The sequence below is a fragment of the Vanacampus margaritifer genome, chromosome 13 (genome assembly GCF_051991255.1).
Source record: "Vanacampus margaritifer isolate UIUO_Vmar chromosome 13, RoL_Vmar_1.0, whole genome shotgun sequence".
Taxonomy (NCBI): domain Eukaryota; kingdom Metazoa; phylum Chordata; class Actinopteri; order Syngnathiformes; family Syngnathidae; genus Vanacampus; species Vanacampus margaritifer.
The window spans coordinates 12655791-12673286 of record NC_135444.1 but is presented as its reverse complement, the minus strand read 5'-3'; the positions used below and the strand labels follow the sequence as shown (position 1 = coordinate 12673286).

Below are 17496 nucleotides of genomic sequence, written 5' to 3'. Positions count from 1 at the left end.
TTTTGTGTGATCTACAACCTGTACAACTCAATTGGAGAGAAGAAAAAAAAATGGCGGTAGCAAAAGTGTGCACACCCTGTTAGAACGGCAGATGGGGGGATGTGTTGAGAATGAACAATCACTTTCAATTTTTTATTTAATTGGAGTCAACACATTTTTAAAGTACCTCCAAATAAAGTTCAGTTGTTTTAACAAGGTTTTCCTGACATTTTTGTAGTCACGTCTTATAACACAAGCCAAAGATTGCATCAGAGGGAGAAGAAGTCAGCTGAGCGAGGCTGCCAAGAGGCAGACGGCTACATTATTTGGAGCTGCGGGACTTTCTGGCAAGTGCTGGCTGTTTAGTCCATGTGACAACAATTTTCTGTCTTTTTCTTGTCTGGGCTAAGGGGTGACAAGACGCAAGCTTATTTTGTGCAAGCTCCATTTTGCTCCATTATTCCTAACAGTTGCAAACAGTGTTAGCATGGATCATTCAGGGTTCTGTCGGGAAGCTAAATAAGTGTCAGAAAAGCCTACTAGAACAGCTGAACTTTGTTTGGGGTTAATCAGAGGCAAATTCAAATGATGGCAGGGTTGCGCGAGTCCCATTTAAGATTAGTTTGAATGTGACTGGATATTTTTTATTTGGAGGGTATGCACACTTTTGCAACCACTTCCTTTGGTAGTAAAAACAAAGGTCTATGTTATTATGGTTAGACATATTTTTTTAAATAAAAAAGGTTAAAAAAAAATCTCGTCTGAATTGATTGCAGTTAATAAAAATGAGAGTAAACTCATTTGAAAGAATTTAATGTTGAGAAACAATAGACAAAGAATTCTTTGGAATGAAACAGAAGTGAATCATCAACCTGCAGCAGTGCTGAGAAACGTCTATGGTGGTTGTTGAAGATAAATCAGAATAAGTCTTTTGTCTCATCAAAAGATTTAAATTTGTGACAACGCTGTAGATAAATGAATTTCTTGAATCCAGCACCATGTCAGTCAACCTTAATGGCTTAAGTCAGTCAAAACACATCATTTCAAATGAAAAAGAAACACGGCAAAGCCAACTAACCTCCCAAAAAAAAAAATCCAACGCAAACTGCTGGGGTTGCACAGTCTCTCACCGGGGACGTGAGGGATGCTAGGAAATCTGGGATGATGATGATATCACGACCTCGGGGACGGGGGGGGGTTGTGGAGTCGAGGGGCAGCACGGCACGGCTGCTTTAGCCTTTGGGAGCGGTGTACTGGCGCAAGAGAGAAGAGATGGCGCCGGACTCTGTCACCTCCTCGGGGAGCGAGCCCTCCATGTCTTTGATGGACGGGTCAGCGCCGGTGCTCAGCAGGAGCTCCACGATGTCGCCAAACTCACATGCCGATGCTACGCGGAGAAGAAACTATTAGAGCAGCAAGACATTTTCAGCGTATCTCAGGAAGTTACACTGCTTCCTCGCAGAGTTAGTTTGTTGTGATTATGCCAAAAGAACTTACCAGGTTACTACAAAAAAAAATATCTTGAGCTCTTCTGGTGCTGGCACAGAGAAATGTGCTGATCAAGAATTTTCCTCCCTCCACTTTATTTAACATAACTTGGCTTCCACAATTTCCTTTATTCCTAAGTGGACATTGCATGAATATTAATGACTCATGTCAGCATAATGTACAAGGTGCATATGTGCTTAGATAAGGTTAAGGGTCAGCAACTTTTACTGTCAAAAGAGCCATTTTAGGTCAAATAAATGACCCCAAAAATCTGTCTGGAGTCACAAAACATTTGGAGATTGTGATGAAGGAAACAGCGTGTTAGTGTTAGTCTAATGTAGTGAGGGCCCAAGAGCTACTTAGAGCTGCACCACAACGCAAAAATATGAAGCATCCAATATGTAGAGATTCATTTTCTTCTATCTTTTGTCTTCCGATTCTGGATTTTTTTTAAATTAATTTATTTTTGGGGGGGGGAATTTGTCATACATTTTAAGACTTTTCCTTTCCATCAAATTTCTGACATATTTGGCAATTTTATGGACATATGTTCATTTCCTGCCTCTCTTCTACCTTTCTTGAAAATTTTATGGCTATTTTTCATCATTTTTTTCTCCCTTAAGAAAAACAAACAATTTTCGGACTTTTTTTGGGGCAATTCCAAAAACATTTAATGTTAATTTTCTGCCTCTCTTTTGTTTTTGGACATTTTATGGTTACTTTTCGAACGTTTTACTTTTCTGCTTTTTTAAATTAAATTCTCTTTTTCAATTTCATGGACATTTTATGGTTATTCTCTTCCTTTTTGGACATTTTATGTTAACCTTTTAGGTAATTTTAAAAAGCCTTTTCATTTACCTTTCGAGTCTCTTTTTTCGACAATTAAAAATTTGGGACTCTTGACATTTTTTTGAAAATTTAATTACTGTATTATTTTTTAATCTAAATAATTAGTTTGTTTAAAGAATATGTTTAAAAACAATCATTTCTACTATTTTTTTTAGAGATCCACAGGGAGCCACAGGAGAAGGACTAAAGAGCCACATGTGGCTCCAGAGCGGCAGGTTGCAGACCCCTGGGTTAGGTGAATAGAACTGATCTCAAAGTAAAGTTTGGATATCTATGAATGTGAGGGATTGTTTGTGCTAAGATGAGGTCTACGTTTTACTGAATATCTTTCTTTCACAACATGATAGTGTCCCAACAAATCCAGTAGATAAGGGTTTGTTTTTTTCCAAGTTCAATAGCAACACTGTTCGGGTTGTCTGAATTAGGATTTTTGTAGCCTTGACTTACACTTTGTTAACCTAGTTAGTGGACCTCTGCATTGTCAGTGCACCTTCCGCCCTGCAGGTACCCCGCAGAACCCCCCCTTTTCGCTCTCGCTATGTGAGTGCTCTTCTCTGTCAGTGTCTATCAATTGCTGCTTTTAAACAGTGGGCTTCGTGCTCGGCCACGATCGCTGATGTCAGCAGCAGCGCTGATTGACAGCCAGGCCTCTTAACCTCGAAGAGTGTATGCGAGATGTGATGATACATCGGAAACGCTCGAGCCGTGCGCATGTGTGGGGCTTATTTTTTTTTTTCCCTGAGTGAGCCCCGCACTTGATGAGTGTTTCATTTAGCCGCGGCGGCGCGCGTGGCACGTGGCTGACGTGTCTCGCCTGGGTTTTGAGCTGTAAAAAGAAAATAAGAAAAAGTAGCCGGCCCTCGGGGGAGCCGTAGAGGAGAACAATTTATGGTGAGCAGTAAACCCTCAATTAATCACTTGCCAGCCGCCATGGCCTGTGCAAAGAGAGGTGGAAATGAATTTTCATTCTCTGCTATTTGTCTCTCGGAGTTCATCGCTTATGTTTATTAGTCATCTTTTTTTACATGCCACCTTCCTCTGTTTGTGGCTTGTGTGCCAGCGGGTGACGCAACATGGCCGCCACCAAACTAGCGCGGAGGACAGATGGCGCAGCCACACACGCAGGCTCAGAAGGACAAGGGAACCGCCCCTCAGGGACGTTTGCGTTGGGGCATGAGGGGGTCAGGGGGAGTCTGAGGACCGCCGCTGATTTCCTCGGGGAGGCCTGGCGATTATTATACACACCTACACACACATTTGCGCGGACCAAAACCAGACTGGAATCTCCACACAAGCATGCCGGATACAAACATGCCAAAGGACATGCACACAAGAAACAGGAAAGCCTCATTAGGATGGGAAAGGAGCACGGGAAGTTGACGGGGACACATTTCACATCAAAGTGCAGGTGCATTCAAAAGTTAAGAGAGACAACCCGCATCAACAGCTGCCTTCTTACCATAATGTAGCGCCGTCTGTCCTTCATTATCCTGTGAAAGGCAAAGACAATGTTCAACAGACTTGTGACGAGTGAAGAATAAATCAGCACAGAGTTATGATCATAGCAATAAATTTGCAGCCACCAAATGCCGAAAATTCACCTGTTAGCATACCAATCAGTGGCTATTTGTTGTGGACGGCTTGAACGGGATTTGTTTTCATTGGCCCGTGGGGGGGATTATGAGGAGATGAGGTATTGATTTGGGGAAACACGTGACTCAAACGTGATCATGATCTGCTTTGTGTGATTTGGTTGCATTCAAAAAATATGTTTGAGTTATGCATTTCATTCAACTAGGGGTGAGAGCTACAAATTTCCTTGAGCGACCAGGGGATTCTTTTTTTGGGGGGTAAATTGAATTTTTTTATGTTCTAAATTGGGATGTTTGATATCACATTTTTTCAGATCCATACTAGTTCACGTACTCAACTCAAGTAGTGACCGATACCAAGTACTGATACCACTAGTACATTTGATACATAAGAACTCCCCCCAACAAAAACATGCCAAGATATCCCAACATAGCATTATTCCTTAAAATTGCATGATATTAATGGCCATTTTCTATTCTTCTAATTCCTAGCTCCTGATCGAAAAACGACCACAAGAGGGAAGCCAATACTGGTATCAGGTACAGTCGTAAGTACTGATACCATGAAATAAGGTTTTTGACCCAATACTGATACGACTAATGCCACCCATAGAAGTTGCGTCGCCAAATTCCCATCGTAAACATCATGTTATTTTTCCACTTAATATCAGAAATACAGTAGCTAAGATGGAATCAAAAGTGGCTCTACTAGTACAGGATTAACTCTTTGACTGCCAGACGTTTTCAGAAACGGGTTGTCCCCAGTGCCAGCTGATTTTAAGCATTTTGACTGATCTTTCAAGGTCCATAGAAAATTATGTGTTTGGACTATGGAAACACACATACTACCAAATGAAAGATTGGACTTTCATCTTTCATCAGAAAAAAAAGTTTGTTTCTACCTTATTCCGTTTTTGAGTAATCAACAATAGAAAATGGTTAGTTTCACCTCTGTTTTGAAACAAACGTCTTTTAACGTCTTTGGCACTCCCCCGTAGGATTTTACTAAACGTTATTTAACGTTTTTGGCAGTCAAAGAGTTAATCAACCCTCAATTCTGCACAATCATTATGTCCAACCCTCAACAGGTTACTAATGAGGTCCTCATCGGCTTTTGGGAATTGTCATGCTGAGCGCAGACATGATACATTTTAGGGACGCTCGATAGACCGATACTAGTACGAGTACTCACCGATACGAATACCACTAGTAGTGTTGATGCATAAAATTGCTATTAAATAATGACACATAACCTTAATTAAAGAAAGACAATATAGCAGTTTCCCTTTAAAATTGCATGAAATTAATGGCGATTTACTTTTCTTCTAATGTCTCATTTCTAGCTCCTGATCGTATTTCAATATATGTTTACTGAATTTAACAGTAGCTATGTGACCCTTGACACGCATCCTTCCAGGGACAGCAGAGAGATGAGTGTGAAGAGTCGGTGCTAGTCTATACGTGTGTGTGTGTGTGTGAATGGTACAAATGGTAGTTTAGGTTAAAGGGTCAATGGCAGAGACATATTTCTTGTTGGATATGTGGTTTGAGGGCAGGGCTAGAAGAGTGTGTATAAGGTAAAATAAGACCCAATCTATGACAGGCATCATCAACAGAAGATTCAGTTCTTAATCACTGCTCCGGCCTGCCTTTGCAGCTCGTAATGATGATGAATGACCAAAGTGCTGCTGGCGCCCTCGGAACAAAAGTCCAACGGGTTCACGTGATTGGAGGCGGATTAAAAGGCAGCAAGATTTGGTGACATTTCCTGCTCTGCAGTGAACATACTTTGAAAAGATTAAAAAAAAAAAAAATGATGATGAAAGTGTGCATTTGTCTTTACCACCTTTTGTATCTGAGCAGTAACTTTTCTTGATAACTACACAGTCTTCCTCATGTCTTTCCTTCCAGTCTCTCTCTGCTGTCATTACCACGTCCACCTTTTCCCTCTTTCCCATTCACTCACCTCCTCCATCATAATCCCTCTGCTTTCATTCCCTCCATTTCCTTATTCCTCTTCCTTCCCTCTCCTCGCCATTCTCAGTGCACGGTGATCCTATTGTAATCCTCTCTCTCTCTTTCTCTCTCTGTCTCGGTCTTGGAGGGCAGCACTTTGGGGACCTTCTGATTGAATTAGAGCTTTCTATTCCCTCTGGGTGGATCTCAAACACAGATGCAAATATCCACAAGTGAGTGGAAAACGGATCGTAGTTAGCCCACAACACCACAACTGGCGGATCCTACCACTGGTGGTGTTCGATAGAACTGATAAAAAAATTTATAAAAATCATCCGCATTCATCACCCCAGAGGTTTATAATGAAAAAGTTGTGACTTTTTAATTCTATATCAAATCATTTGTGCTACGATTTTTTTTTAGGCCAATGCCCAAAAAATACAGATTACCGACTAATAGAAGAAAATCCAATACATCCACAAAACATAATACACTTCAACGACGGTCAATTATGCGTACATTTTGACTATTGGACTGACCTGGTCTCTATTCCTCATGTATAAGTGGGTGTCAAACTTTACTTTTCAGTTCCCAGGATGTACTGCCTGGCACAATGCATTTAATTAATGAAGTTATAAGGACATAAATCCTTGTCCTACGGGTGCCATCATTAACCGTACCAGTTGCACTTGCACTGTTTTTATTTCATTCTTTTATTTTTTTAAACAAACCGTGACTTTAGGTTGTGTGCAAATTAGTTCCATCCAGGCCAATTCCTTGGATGTTTGTAAAAATGTTGATTTAGATTTGCTTTGTTTTGAATGGCAGGTCCATAGAATGACCTTATCAACACATTTCATTTGATACATTTAAGGATACAAGGTTATTGTATAATGTTGAATAAATATGAAACCATTGTTACTTGTGTACAACTGTTATAAAATGTTGACGTAGTAAAAAGAGTCAGCAAAAATCGACCACTTGGCCGATTATTTTGATGTTCGAAGGGTCTTAATCGGCCAGGCGATTAATTGGTCGGCCCTCGTGAACTTAAAAAGTTTTGCAAGCAAGTGTATATTACAAATAGCATTGGTGCCCTGTTTATGTAGCTATAAGAGTTTCTTGAACATCCTCCTGTCCTACAAAAAAATCGCGGTGGATGCAACACGGACTACGTAGCCTCAACTAGCCAAAGAACTCTGTACAGTAACAATTACAAAATGCAGTATTTGACATGTTAAACATCATGAGGTAAATAAATGCTGATGTATGGCGTAGTAAGCGTAGACTTTATTTTTAATGCACTGTGTCGAGTGTGGCAGTGTGTGCGCACGCAAGTGAGGGGTCAGTGGCCCGTCCTCTCAGCGTTCCCTAATGCCCCTGGATCCAGGACCCAGGCTTGATGGAATCACAGGAAATTGGATTGTCTTCCATTTGCTTTGGAAGTAGCTTGGAAGAGACACCAGCCCCGTACTCTTACCCCCCCCCCCCCACCCGCCTCACCCACGACGCTCGGGTGCACCCCTGTTCCCATCCCATTACAGAGGCATGTTGCACCAAACCTCTTGCTTTCGCATGTCATCCAAAGTTTCCCCTTGCGGTGCAGAAACGTCAGCAGAGTGTTCAATAAAGTAGCTGCTTGCACAATAGCAGTAGCTCCAGCGCCGAGCAGTGGATCACCCTAATGGGCCGGACCAATATGCTTAGGTGCAGCATGAATAGGGATTGACCTATTAGTACAATTGCAGTATTGCTGGATGTAAGTCACACCCATCTATCATTTCTACAAAACAAACGTGGTGAGGTAAGAGAATGATGATAGAGAAAAGAGAAAGACGTCATGCAGTTTGGATTCTTTGAGCCTTACAAATGAGTTGGTCCTAAGAAAAGGTTAGGTAGCATATTTACATTTTTTGTGTCAACTTGCAAAAAAACTAAAAAAAAAAAGCACAACATCTGTCATCTGTCTGATGAGAGCGGAGGATTGTCAGATGAATCCGTCAAGCAGAAAGTAATAAAACCCTCGGCTGTACTTGAACTTATCCGCGGCACAAACACACAAGAGGGACTGTCGCAAATGTCATTCATGGAAAGTGACTGAACTGGTTTTATGCATGGATCCGCTTCCACAAATCTCTTGCCGCTCGGACAAGAATAGTCCAAATGTTGAGCCTAAACTGTTTACAGCAGCATTAAGTGGCGGCTTCAAGGGCATAAAACATAACTGGGTTTGGGGATACAAATAGAGCGCAGACGTCCCTGGAGTCTACGATACACTCTAGCAGAATTTCATTCTGATTGTGTGTCTGAGCCTCGGATGAGATTTGTTTAAGTTGATGTTTAAAGCTTGTACTCTCAAAGACACCATATCCAGCTGTGGATTTTGCAGGACAAGCCTCCTTGCTACCATACAACCCCGGTGAGTACACACAGGTAGGGAAAAAAAAGAACATATAAGGTAGTCAAACTAGGTGATTTTTCCCTGAAAGCAAAACATAATAACCACGAATAATATAACAGATGAAACTTAATAATAGCAACGATTGTCCTGTCTTCTAAGCATTAACCAATATGTGTACTAGGGGTACAACAAAAATACTGTTAGAATTGGAAAATTGTTTTTTGATTTAAAAGATGCGAGTGAATCGAAAGGAATCGTTCCACTTTGAAATAGTCTTTTATTGTAAAGATATATCTTAAAGAAAGAAATGGAATATTTACAGCTGAGACTGTTAATGGAATTTTTGATGCATCTTTTCCAATAGCTCTCATTAGATTTTGTAAGTGTGCCTTGTGATGGGGTGACTGTGCCTTTCATCAATCAATCACTGCTTACAATTTGAGACATTACCGTGATTAGCTTCAACGACAGTAGCCAACGTAATCAGAAGACGACCACATCTTGGCTTTGTTATTCTTATAAGATACAGATGGCTTTTGCATATAATTGCCATTGGGCAGAAATCCCGCAAATCCAAATAAGGTCAATTTCCTTTACTATTATTTTTTACAAATCAACACTATTGGTCTGACTGTCCTCTTGCTGTCTGTTCTTCTTATACATTTAAATTAGACCACCAATTAAACATGTTGAAAATAGCTTGAGAACAAATCTATGGGAAGTGGTGTAAAACGCCTCTTCCCTCACTTTTTGGGAGCTATGCAGTATTTCGTCACTTCAAGATGAAAAGTCAGGATGCTTTTAAGACAATAACGAGTAAAAATAGTTTACACTTATTTGAGTAAGCCTGTTCTGTTATAAATGGACCACTGTAATGCTTCGGTGCTGATTCATTTCCACACATCCACATCGCACAGTCAGCTCATCGTTTCATTTATTGCCCAACTCATGGCTCTAAGACCTTCGGAAAAGAGTTTGGGAAGATGATGTAACCATATCTGCTTTTGTGAAGTATTAAAGGTTTTTTGTTTGGTTGGGGGGGGGGGGGGTGAACAAGAGCGCAGACTTTGATTTGGACGCCTGGCGGATGCGACATGCTATTTGTGAGTATTAAATTAGAGATTGAATATGATTTTGGGGTGGTGTTGTGCTGACGTTGGCGTGTAATGGTGTATGATAGCAATATAAAGTATAATACAAACTTGAAAATTACAGTGTTAGAAACGCAAGGAAGATGGCTTTTTTGTTGTTGTGCTTTTGAATAACCGAGAATTCTGCTCAACAAAAAAATCTGTTCAGCATTTAAAGGAGCAGCATTCAATTTTTTGTGAAACTCAATTGCAATCGGTGGTAAATAGGACCAATCATCATGGATTCCCTTTGTCTGTTACTTCTTCCTTTTTCAAACTTTACACTCTCCTATTTCCCGTCTTCCCTCCACCCCTGACAGAAACATTAAACAAGTGTGTGTGGTGGACAAGCAATTCTAATTTATGATCAATGCATGCAGCAGCTTTTGACTTTCATAATGACAGCGGCCGGGAGTGCGTGCGTGTGTTGGGTAAATCGATCGACTGGAATCATTGGCATGCAGATTCCGGCAGATCGCATTATGAAGAGCAGGTGCCATTAATCAAAACGCAGCAAGATGGAAGAGATGAAGATGCCGGTCACTTCACCGGCCTTCGCCCATCTAGAACCAAAACAGCAACTGTGGCCCCCAAAACCTGAAGCTTCATATGCTTCTTTTTAAAGATTTTATGATGAATGACTGCAAAGCGCAGGACATACCAAGTGAGTTTTTGTTTGCGGGATGGATTGCTAAGACCCGTGAGACACACAAGCAGGTACGAGTAATACGCAATGACAGATCACTCTCAGGTTTACGTGATTAATGGCTGAGCAGACCCATGTACACCAGAATCATTTTAAACATCTACTTTTGGTCATTACATTTTCTTTCTTTGTACTTTTGCTTGCCACCGCTGGCTGTATGTACAGCTACACTCAAAGGTGTGTCCAAATTTTTTGACTGGTACTGTACTTACAAACACATGTACTGTACTTAGACCTCCAAAGTTAATTAAATTACGCAACACATCAGATTACTCATTAGCAGCAATGGATTAGCGTGTTTTTCGGAATAATTCGCTTTCCGATTTTTTTTTTTTTAATATAAATATCAACAATGTTAAAAAAACAAAATGTCCCTCTACTGATATTAAAGCCTTTATGATGGTGTTTGACTATGCGTATTGCCATTAGATCCATCCCTCCATTTTCCAAACCAAGGAGAAAAATTGACTCAAAAGATGAACAAATTAGAGGTCAAGTCGAACAAATTGTGTTCCACCAAAGGGCTCTTACTGTAGTAGTATCGGTTAGTGCATGGTGGAAGCTTAGTATTCAATTTTTTTCACTTTTTAAAATAAAAGAAATAAAATGGGACAGAAATAAGTAAAAACTTGGCCCCTGATCAACACACCAAAAAAAATCAACACAAAATGAATGACAGCGAGCGGTCAAGATGCTTTTAATATAACAATTCTATAAAATAATTCAACAGCATGTCCTTGTGCTATATATACAGTATATTTCCAGTAATTGTACTTTTATCAGTTTTTAAAAATACAGATAGACTGAGAAGATTTTGTTTTACAATCCAGATTGTTCCACAAACTGACACCTTGAGTTGAAATACATCGCTCTTTTTGTTTTGTTCTATATTTAGGTTTGGAAAAAAATGTCTGTGCTCCCTTGCCCGTTTTTTTAAATTTGATTTTTATATTAACTGGTAAAATTTCATGATGGGCTTTAAACATTATTTTAAGGTGGTTAAACTCCACCAATTCATTACATTTGAACATTTTTAGTTGAATAAATGATGGATTAGTGTGGTCTCTGTATCCACAACCGAAAACGACACGAATGGCACATTTCAGTAGAATAAAAATGGGTTCGGTATAGATATAGAATGTAAAGAGTTTGCATTTACTCAGTTTGTTTCATCTGTTAATTGGGTGATATGTTGTTTTCTGAGCATTATCAAACTACCGTTGAGCAAGGCACTAAACCCACAACATCTCTCTTGAGAGTGTAAATTGAATTTCCTCAATTAAATATTCATGTTTATTTATTTAGTTGAGATGTTTGTGAGTGTGTGTGTCTTGGAAGTCCGAATGACAAATCAGCTGCGCGTGTGTGTGCACGGTGCGCTTTATGTGCGTACTGGGAAGGCCCCGGTGTTAAAAGGATCTGCTCAGTGGGGGCATCCTTAATTGAATCTGGGCCTCCGTTCTGAGCCGCGAGAGGTAACCTTGCCACTCAGCGTGTGAGGACTGCCACCCGTGGTCAAATTAGCCTGACGCCTAACTCGCCGCCCTTCACACCGCCTGGGAGTGTCCTTCAGGTGCCCGGGTGCTCCCCCTCACCCACCCTCTTGCCTGCGGCTGACATCATAGTACCAGTAAAGGTGGTATAAATTGCAGCGATTTTTTTTAAATTTATCGCGATGCAACGATGGATGTTTTCTATACTGTAGTCAATTCAGCAAGTACAGCAAAAGCATTCTAAAATGTTAAATAAACGCCCAAAAGTTCAACCTGGTTGATTTTCACAGTTAAAAGAAAACCTTGTTTGTAAATCCATCATTTTCTACCCGGGCGCAGCCCCTCCCCTCTGAGTCACCAAGCGTGCTTGTTCCCATGGGACGCCTTAGCCTCCATTACGGCCATCAGAGAGGAGGATAGGGTTAAAGCCCAGAATTAACGTGGCTAGGGGGGAGGGGGGGGGGCGCCGTCTGTGCTCCTGCAGCTCATCGATGATGTTTAAAAAGAAATATATGAAATAAATAAATGCAAGAAAGAGTGTAATATGAAAATCAATGGCCAGGGGAGCGGGGGCTGCGGCGGAGGCAGCGGGAGTAGAGGGGGTGAGGGGGCTCATAAAGCTGAGTACTGCGGGAGACTGATGGAAGGCAAAACACTTACTTTGTTTATTCTCTCTCCTCACCCCCCCTCTTTCCCTCCACCCACTGTGTTTCCAGCTCTTACTCCCCCCTTCCCTCTGTCTGTAAGCGGCCGAGGACAGCTTTAATGCTCCTGACAATTTATGTGGATGGTTAAGAACGATGGAAATCAAATAGTAGGATGTAGGCGAGGCCCAGTGAGTGGCCAATAAGAACCAAACAAGAGCTGATGAAGGCAAAGACGACTGTTACCTGCTGCAAGGCCTCTATAGACAGCGGCAGCATTACTGTCAAGTCACAAGCTCGCCTCTGAGTGCTCGCATTATATATTCATAAGTGTGTGAATGTCTGACCGGCTCTTTTGACACGGCAACAGCTCTCATTTCATTAAGTCAAGCGGTCTGGCGACTACTTAACATGAATCCTAGAAGACCATCTCACAGATGCATTCATAAAAATGTAAAGTGCGTGTGATATATGCCATTGGAATTTTTCGTCAAACTAATTGTGCTTGCTAAAGTAGCCAATGAAAGGGAATCGTCAAAGTAGCAGGAAGGTAACAATCTTATTTTGCTCCAGGGCTAACCATTTAACCGAAATGTTCATGCCCAATTCAGTTGAATTAAATGTAGTACTTTCATCTTCGCTAGTTGACATGCACTGTTGCAACTAACAACATGCCTACAAACAGGAACTAGTTTACAGAAGCACGGGCAGTGTTGACAACTTTATGACATTTCTGATCCCTCTAGCAACTATTTTTCAAAAATTTGACTTTTGAACCCAAGTACTGTATGAGCTCTTAAGCAGCAAATATTTAGCCAAGGTCACCTTGCCTCACCTGTTCAACTTTACAGTGCTTTTCATTGGTGCAATAGTAATAATAATATTTTTTTTTAAATTGGGAATGCACAATATATCAAAAAAATATTGATATGGCGATATTGGCCTATGCATATTACAAAGACATGTTTCATATGGAATTTTATGCTTTTATCTGAATTTGACCAGTCAGACGTTTACTATTGAACATTACTGATACAGTATTAGTGAAGTAAATTAAACTATGATTATCATAATGATACGGTGGAATCTTTCAAGTTAAAAGCCGAAAGAATGCTTGACTGTGAGACCAGAGGGTGGCTGGTTATGCAAATGAGGTTTGGTTGCTGAAGAGATGCCAGTACACATCCCCAGCAGCACCCGTTTTTTTTTTTTTGTAATTGAGCAAGGTACCAAATTGCCAGCAGTTAGGGGGAGCAACCCAAAAAATGTTCTTGACAATAATATATTCTATGCAACCCCACTAGTCTAAATATGGTATTCTGGTTGAGATTGTGTCAGTGGAATATGAGTTAAGCAGCGAAATCCAGCTGTTTTTATCCATCTCAGGGGGCGGCCATTTTGCCATTTGCTGTCGAATGAAGATGACATAAGTGTTGCGCAGGGCTCAGGCAACGACCAATCACAGCTCGCCTGTTATCTGAAGCTGAACTGTGATTGGTTGTTACCTGAGACCTGAACAACTGTGATGTCATCTTCAGTCGGCAGCAAGTGGCCAAATGGCCGCCCTCTGAAATGGATAAAAAGGGCTGGATTTTGCTTCATAACTCATATTCCACAAATGTAATATTAATCAGAATGTCATGTTTAGACTAGTGAGGTCACATTAATTATTGTCAAGAAATGTTTAAGGTTGACTTCAACTTTAATAAAGGCCACCCACTCAGACATCTTTCCTTTGCCTGCATGCTTGTAGGATCTGCGATTATGGTGGATTGGACTATATAATAAAACATAATTTTGAGGCGGTAAAAGATGTTCATATTGACGTGTTAATGATCTTTCCCCAAAGACAGCTGTAAACCTAACAAAATGCCAAAAGAAAAAAAATCCTCTTGCAGACCTTCAGATTCATCAGAGGCAATAATGCCATCAAGTTACAGGAGAGGAAAGTCGGCCGGCAGACAAACTTGTAAAGATGGGAGTAATATTTTACAGTAATGCTGTCATTGGGTCTATTATGAAGAGGTAGTCAGAGGGAGTGCTCTTAAATATGTGTAGCACAGTGTATGAAGCAAACCACAGCCGAGTCCAGTATTAATCAGTCAAGCCACCGAAGGAGCTGAAATGTGCTCATTTCACATCCAGAATGAAACGGTCATGCTCAAAGATATTGTGTGATTGCGTTGCATTGCAGAGTGAATTTATTTTTATTCGCTTTCTCTAGAGTGCATTTCTCATTTTTATTCCTTTTTGTACATACATAATAAGCGCTAAGGAAGAAAGGTTGCACATATACACCTGCAAGCGTGCAACACACTCGGGCACACAATTTTGATGAATCTTACTGGGTATTTGTTATGACTGGGTTGACTGCGCCATTAGTTATAGACAGTATTGCTGGGAAAGGGGAGTGAAGACAACATGTAACAATGCCTCCAACATTGACTTTCTATCAGAGGAGTGTGTGCGTTTGTGTGGAATTGCATGAGCTACAACAACGACGCTGAACAGGGAAAAGAACCCCCACCGTGGCGCCGCCCCCTCCAAACACAGCTCAACCTCATTTTTTGTGATTAATCTTTTTTTTTTTTTTAAGTCTGAAAACCCCAGAATCACGACAACTGAAGCAATATTCCTGATAGAAATAATGTAGGCTAATTAATTTGCTCTGGACAACGAAACATATGAACAAAAAATAAATTAGGGAAATGATAGTGTAAAATAATAAGAAAGTGTAACATACAGGAGAGGTGGAAATATGACTGTCCACTATGTCACAGTTTGACATCATAGTCATAAATCTTAATGTTAAGGCCCCTCCATTGGATCCACAAACTAAGACAGTCCAATCCTGTACCAGTAGCCAGGACAGCAGCATCATGTCGACTTTGTTGTTTTGTGTTCCTCTGCCTCCAATTGCAGGCCATCCCCACAGTCAGATATTTATTACTATTGATCTAGCTGGTCCCGGCTGGAGACTTTTGTTCTGGCGGCTCCGGGCTCTGACCTCAATTAAGTTATGAATTTCTATCTGATAGACTGGGAGCACTTGGGTCTTGCGGCGGCCGCGCTACCACGCTGGATTAATTAGAATTAGCGGTGCTGCGAGTCGCCCTTTCCGCCTCATGGATCATGTTGTTTTAATACAACGTGGAGGCGGAGGCGAGTGAGAGTGAGACAGTCGCGCATGAGCATGTGGCACCTGCTCTGCCTCATCTTACGCTCACTTCCTGTTGGTGTGGCACGAACAATGTGTCCTTCCTGGCCTTGTGTTTGTGTGGTGTTAACCTGCACTTTGTTGGGTTAATCCCAACTTTCGCTCTACGCCTCCGCCACTTACTCCCACTAATCACGCTCGAAGTACCACATTGTGTAAATATACTCTGGGCTGTGACCGTCTGGAGTACCTCCAAAACATCTGACTCAAGTTCCCATGAATAACTGCACATTGCCATGGCAACTGTCTGGCTTGTTGGGATGTTTTAGTGGAGGAGCTGAGATTTGCACCTGAAAACAAAAGTTGGGGATGACTGAGTGGTGGATGTTGGTCCGAAAATGACCACACAGGCAAACACATTAATGGGTGTCAAATATCACCAAGAGACGTTTTTTTTGTGCATTTTTGTAAAATTCATATAGAAAAACAGATTTTTTTTCCCCCAGATTTTTTTCCTATCAACGCCACCCCCTTTGTGTTTTGTGGAAAACATATATTGAATGTTTAACAGCTTTTTTTAAGCAGAAGGAGAAGATGAAGAAGATGATGAAGAAGATGAAAAAGATGCTGAAGAAGAAGATGAAAAAGAAGAAGATGAAGATAAAAAAGAAGAAGATGAAGAAAAAGATTTTTTGATTTTGAAAAAATGACATTTATTTACCGCACTTATTTACATTCTATTCATAACACACAGCTCGGCAAGAGCAATTAAATAAATAGATACAAAATAAATAAAAAGATGAAGAAAAAGAAAAAAAACGTTTTGGGGGTTTGTAAAAAAAAAAAAGAAAAGAAGAATTTAATAAAATGTGTTTTAAATATTTTATTTTACTTATAAATGGTGTTGTACATTACTGAGGCAACAAAACTGAATTATTATTATTTTTAAAACTATTTAGGACAACAATAGTTTAGAGTAAATCTTCAACAGTCACACAGAAGCAGCTTCAAAATCATTGTCATGTTCCACGACTTGTCATAGAGATGGCAACCCCAGTTCACACACTCAAGTGATCCACAACTACTAGTATGCGAGCCATTTGGCACCGGGTTGCACAAATGGGAATTTTTTTTTTTTTTTGGGGGGGGGGGGGGGGGGTCATTACCTTCGCGGTCAAGAATATACATCAGAATATATGAAAAAGACCATATCTGGAATATAATGTCAATATAAGGAAGCAATTATAGAAATAGAATGATGATAATATGTACATGATATTTAAATTTGATGGCAAATCTGAGAAGGGGAATAATGCTAATTACTAATGACATTGACAGTCTGATCCATTTTGACACCAGTTGTGATATGATGGAATGCCTTAAATGAATTTAAGTCTCAGCCTCGTTCAGGCTTTAAATACATTCTAGTACAGTACACACTGCTTAAGTACAGTTGTTGAGCGGTCATTTCCATTATTACATGAAGTGAGCTTCCCACACATGTGCCTGTCCCACTTTTACTGGGCTGGTGGCAACATTGTGAGGATGGGGCCTGATCTACAGTTGGCAGGTGGCAGAGCCGTGATTTGTGCATTCAAATGCACAAACACTTCCATGCGTGCGCACACAAACACGCATATGCACATACCCCGATCTATTGTAGCGCCCCGCCCCCCAGGCTTGATCCAGGATTAACTATCAAACGAGCCCTTAATGCAGGTTACCGGGGTTTGGGAACAATTCACTAAAACAATCAGTTGATTAATTTCAAACGATTTCCCTCTTCAGCCAGGCAAATAATACTTTTTGTTTAACTCTAAAGCCCCCCCCTCCCACCTTTTTAATCAACAAATTAAGCATAAATCATGTTTGATCTTTATTTACTGGTTGCTCAGCAGTTGGTGGAGGTCAAGAGAGATTACCCGTGGCTCCAAACAAACATTGCTCCATTTCGCTTTTAAATGTTTTTTCTTCTTCTTTTTTTGCTGTCACACTTTGGCCACAAAGGACAGATTCTCATTACCTCTTCTCTGATTAAAAGGAAAGCGACAAAAGGGGGAATCAGGCAAGTTCTAATAAGAAGGGCATCGTTCCACAAGCT

General features: G+C 40.6%; 1 protein-coding gene across 2 annotated transcripts in view; it reads right to left on the bottom strand.

Annotated features, from left to right (window-relative positions):
* Positions 1-776: 776 nt before the first annotated feature.
* The window catches only part of acbd6 (acyl-CoA binding domain containing 6), a 31231-nt gene continuing 14511 nt past the window's right edge, over positions 777-17496 (bottom strand). The window contains exons 7-9 of one of the 2 annotated variants that reach the window (XR_013296360.1): positions 3776-3806; positions 1477-1600; positions 1222-1366 (exon numbers count right to left, since the gene is read on the bottom strand). Coding sequence is in view for 1 of the 2 variants with exons in the window: in XM_077583423.1 (XP_077439549.1) it covers positions 1212-1366; positions 3776-3806 (186 nt within the window). In the remaining variant the exon portion in view is untranslated. Of the gene's footprint in view, positions 1367-1476; positions 1601-3775; positions 3807-17496 lie in introns of both variants that reach the window. The other variant, XM_077583423.1, reaches the window with a different exon arrangement.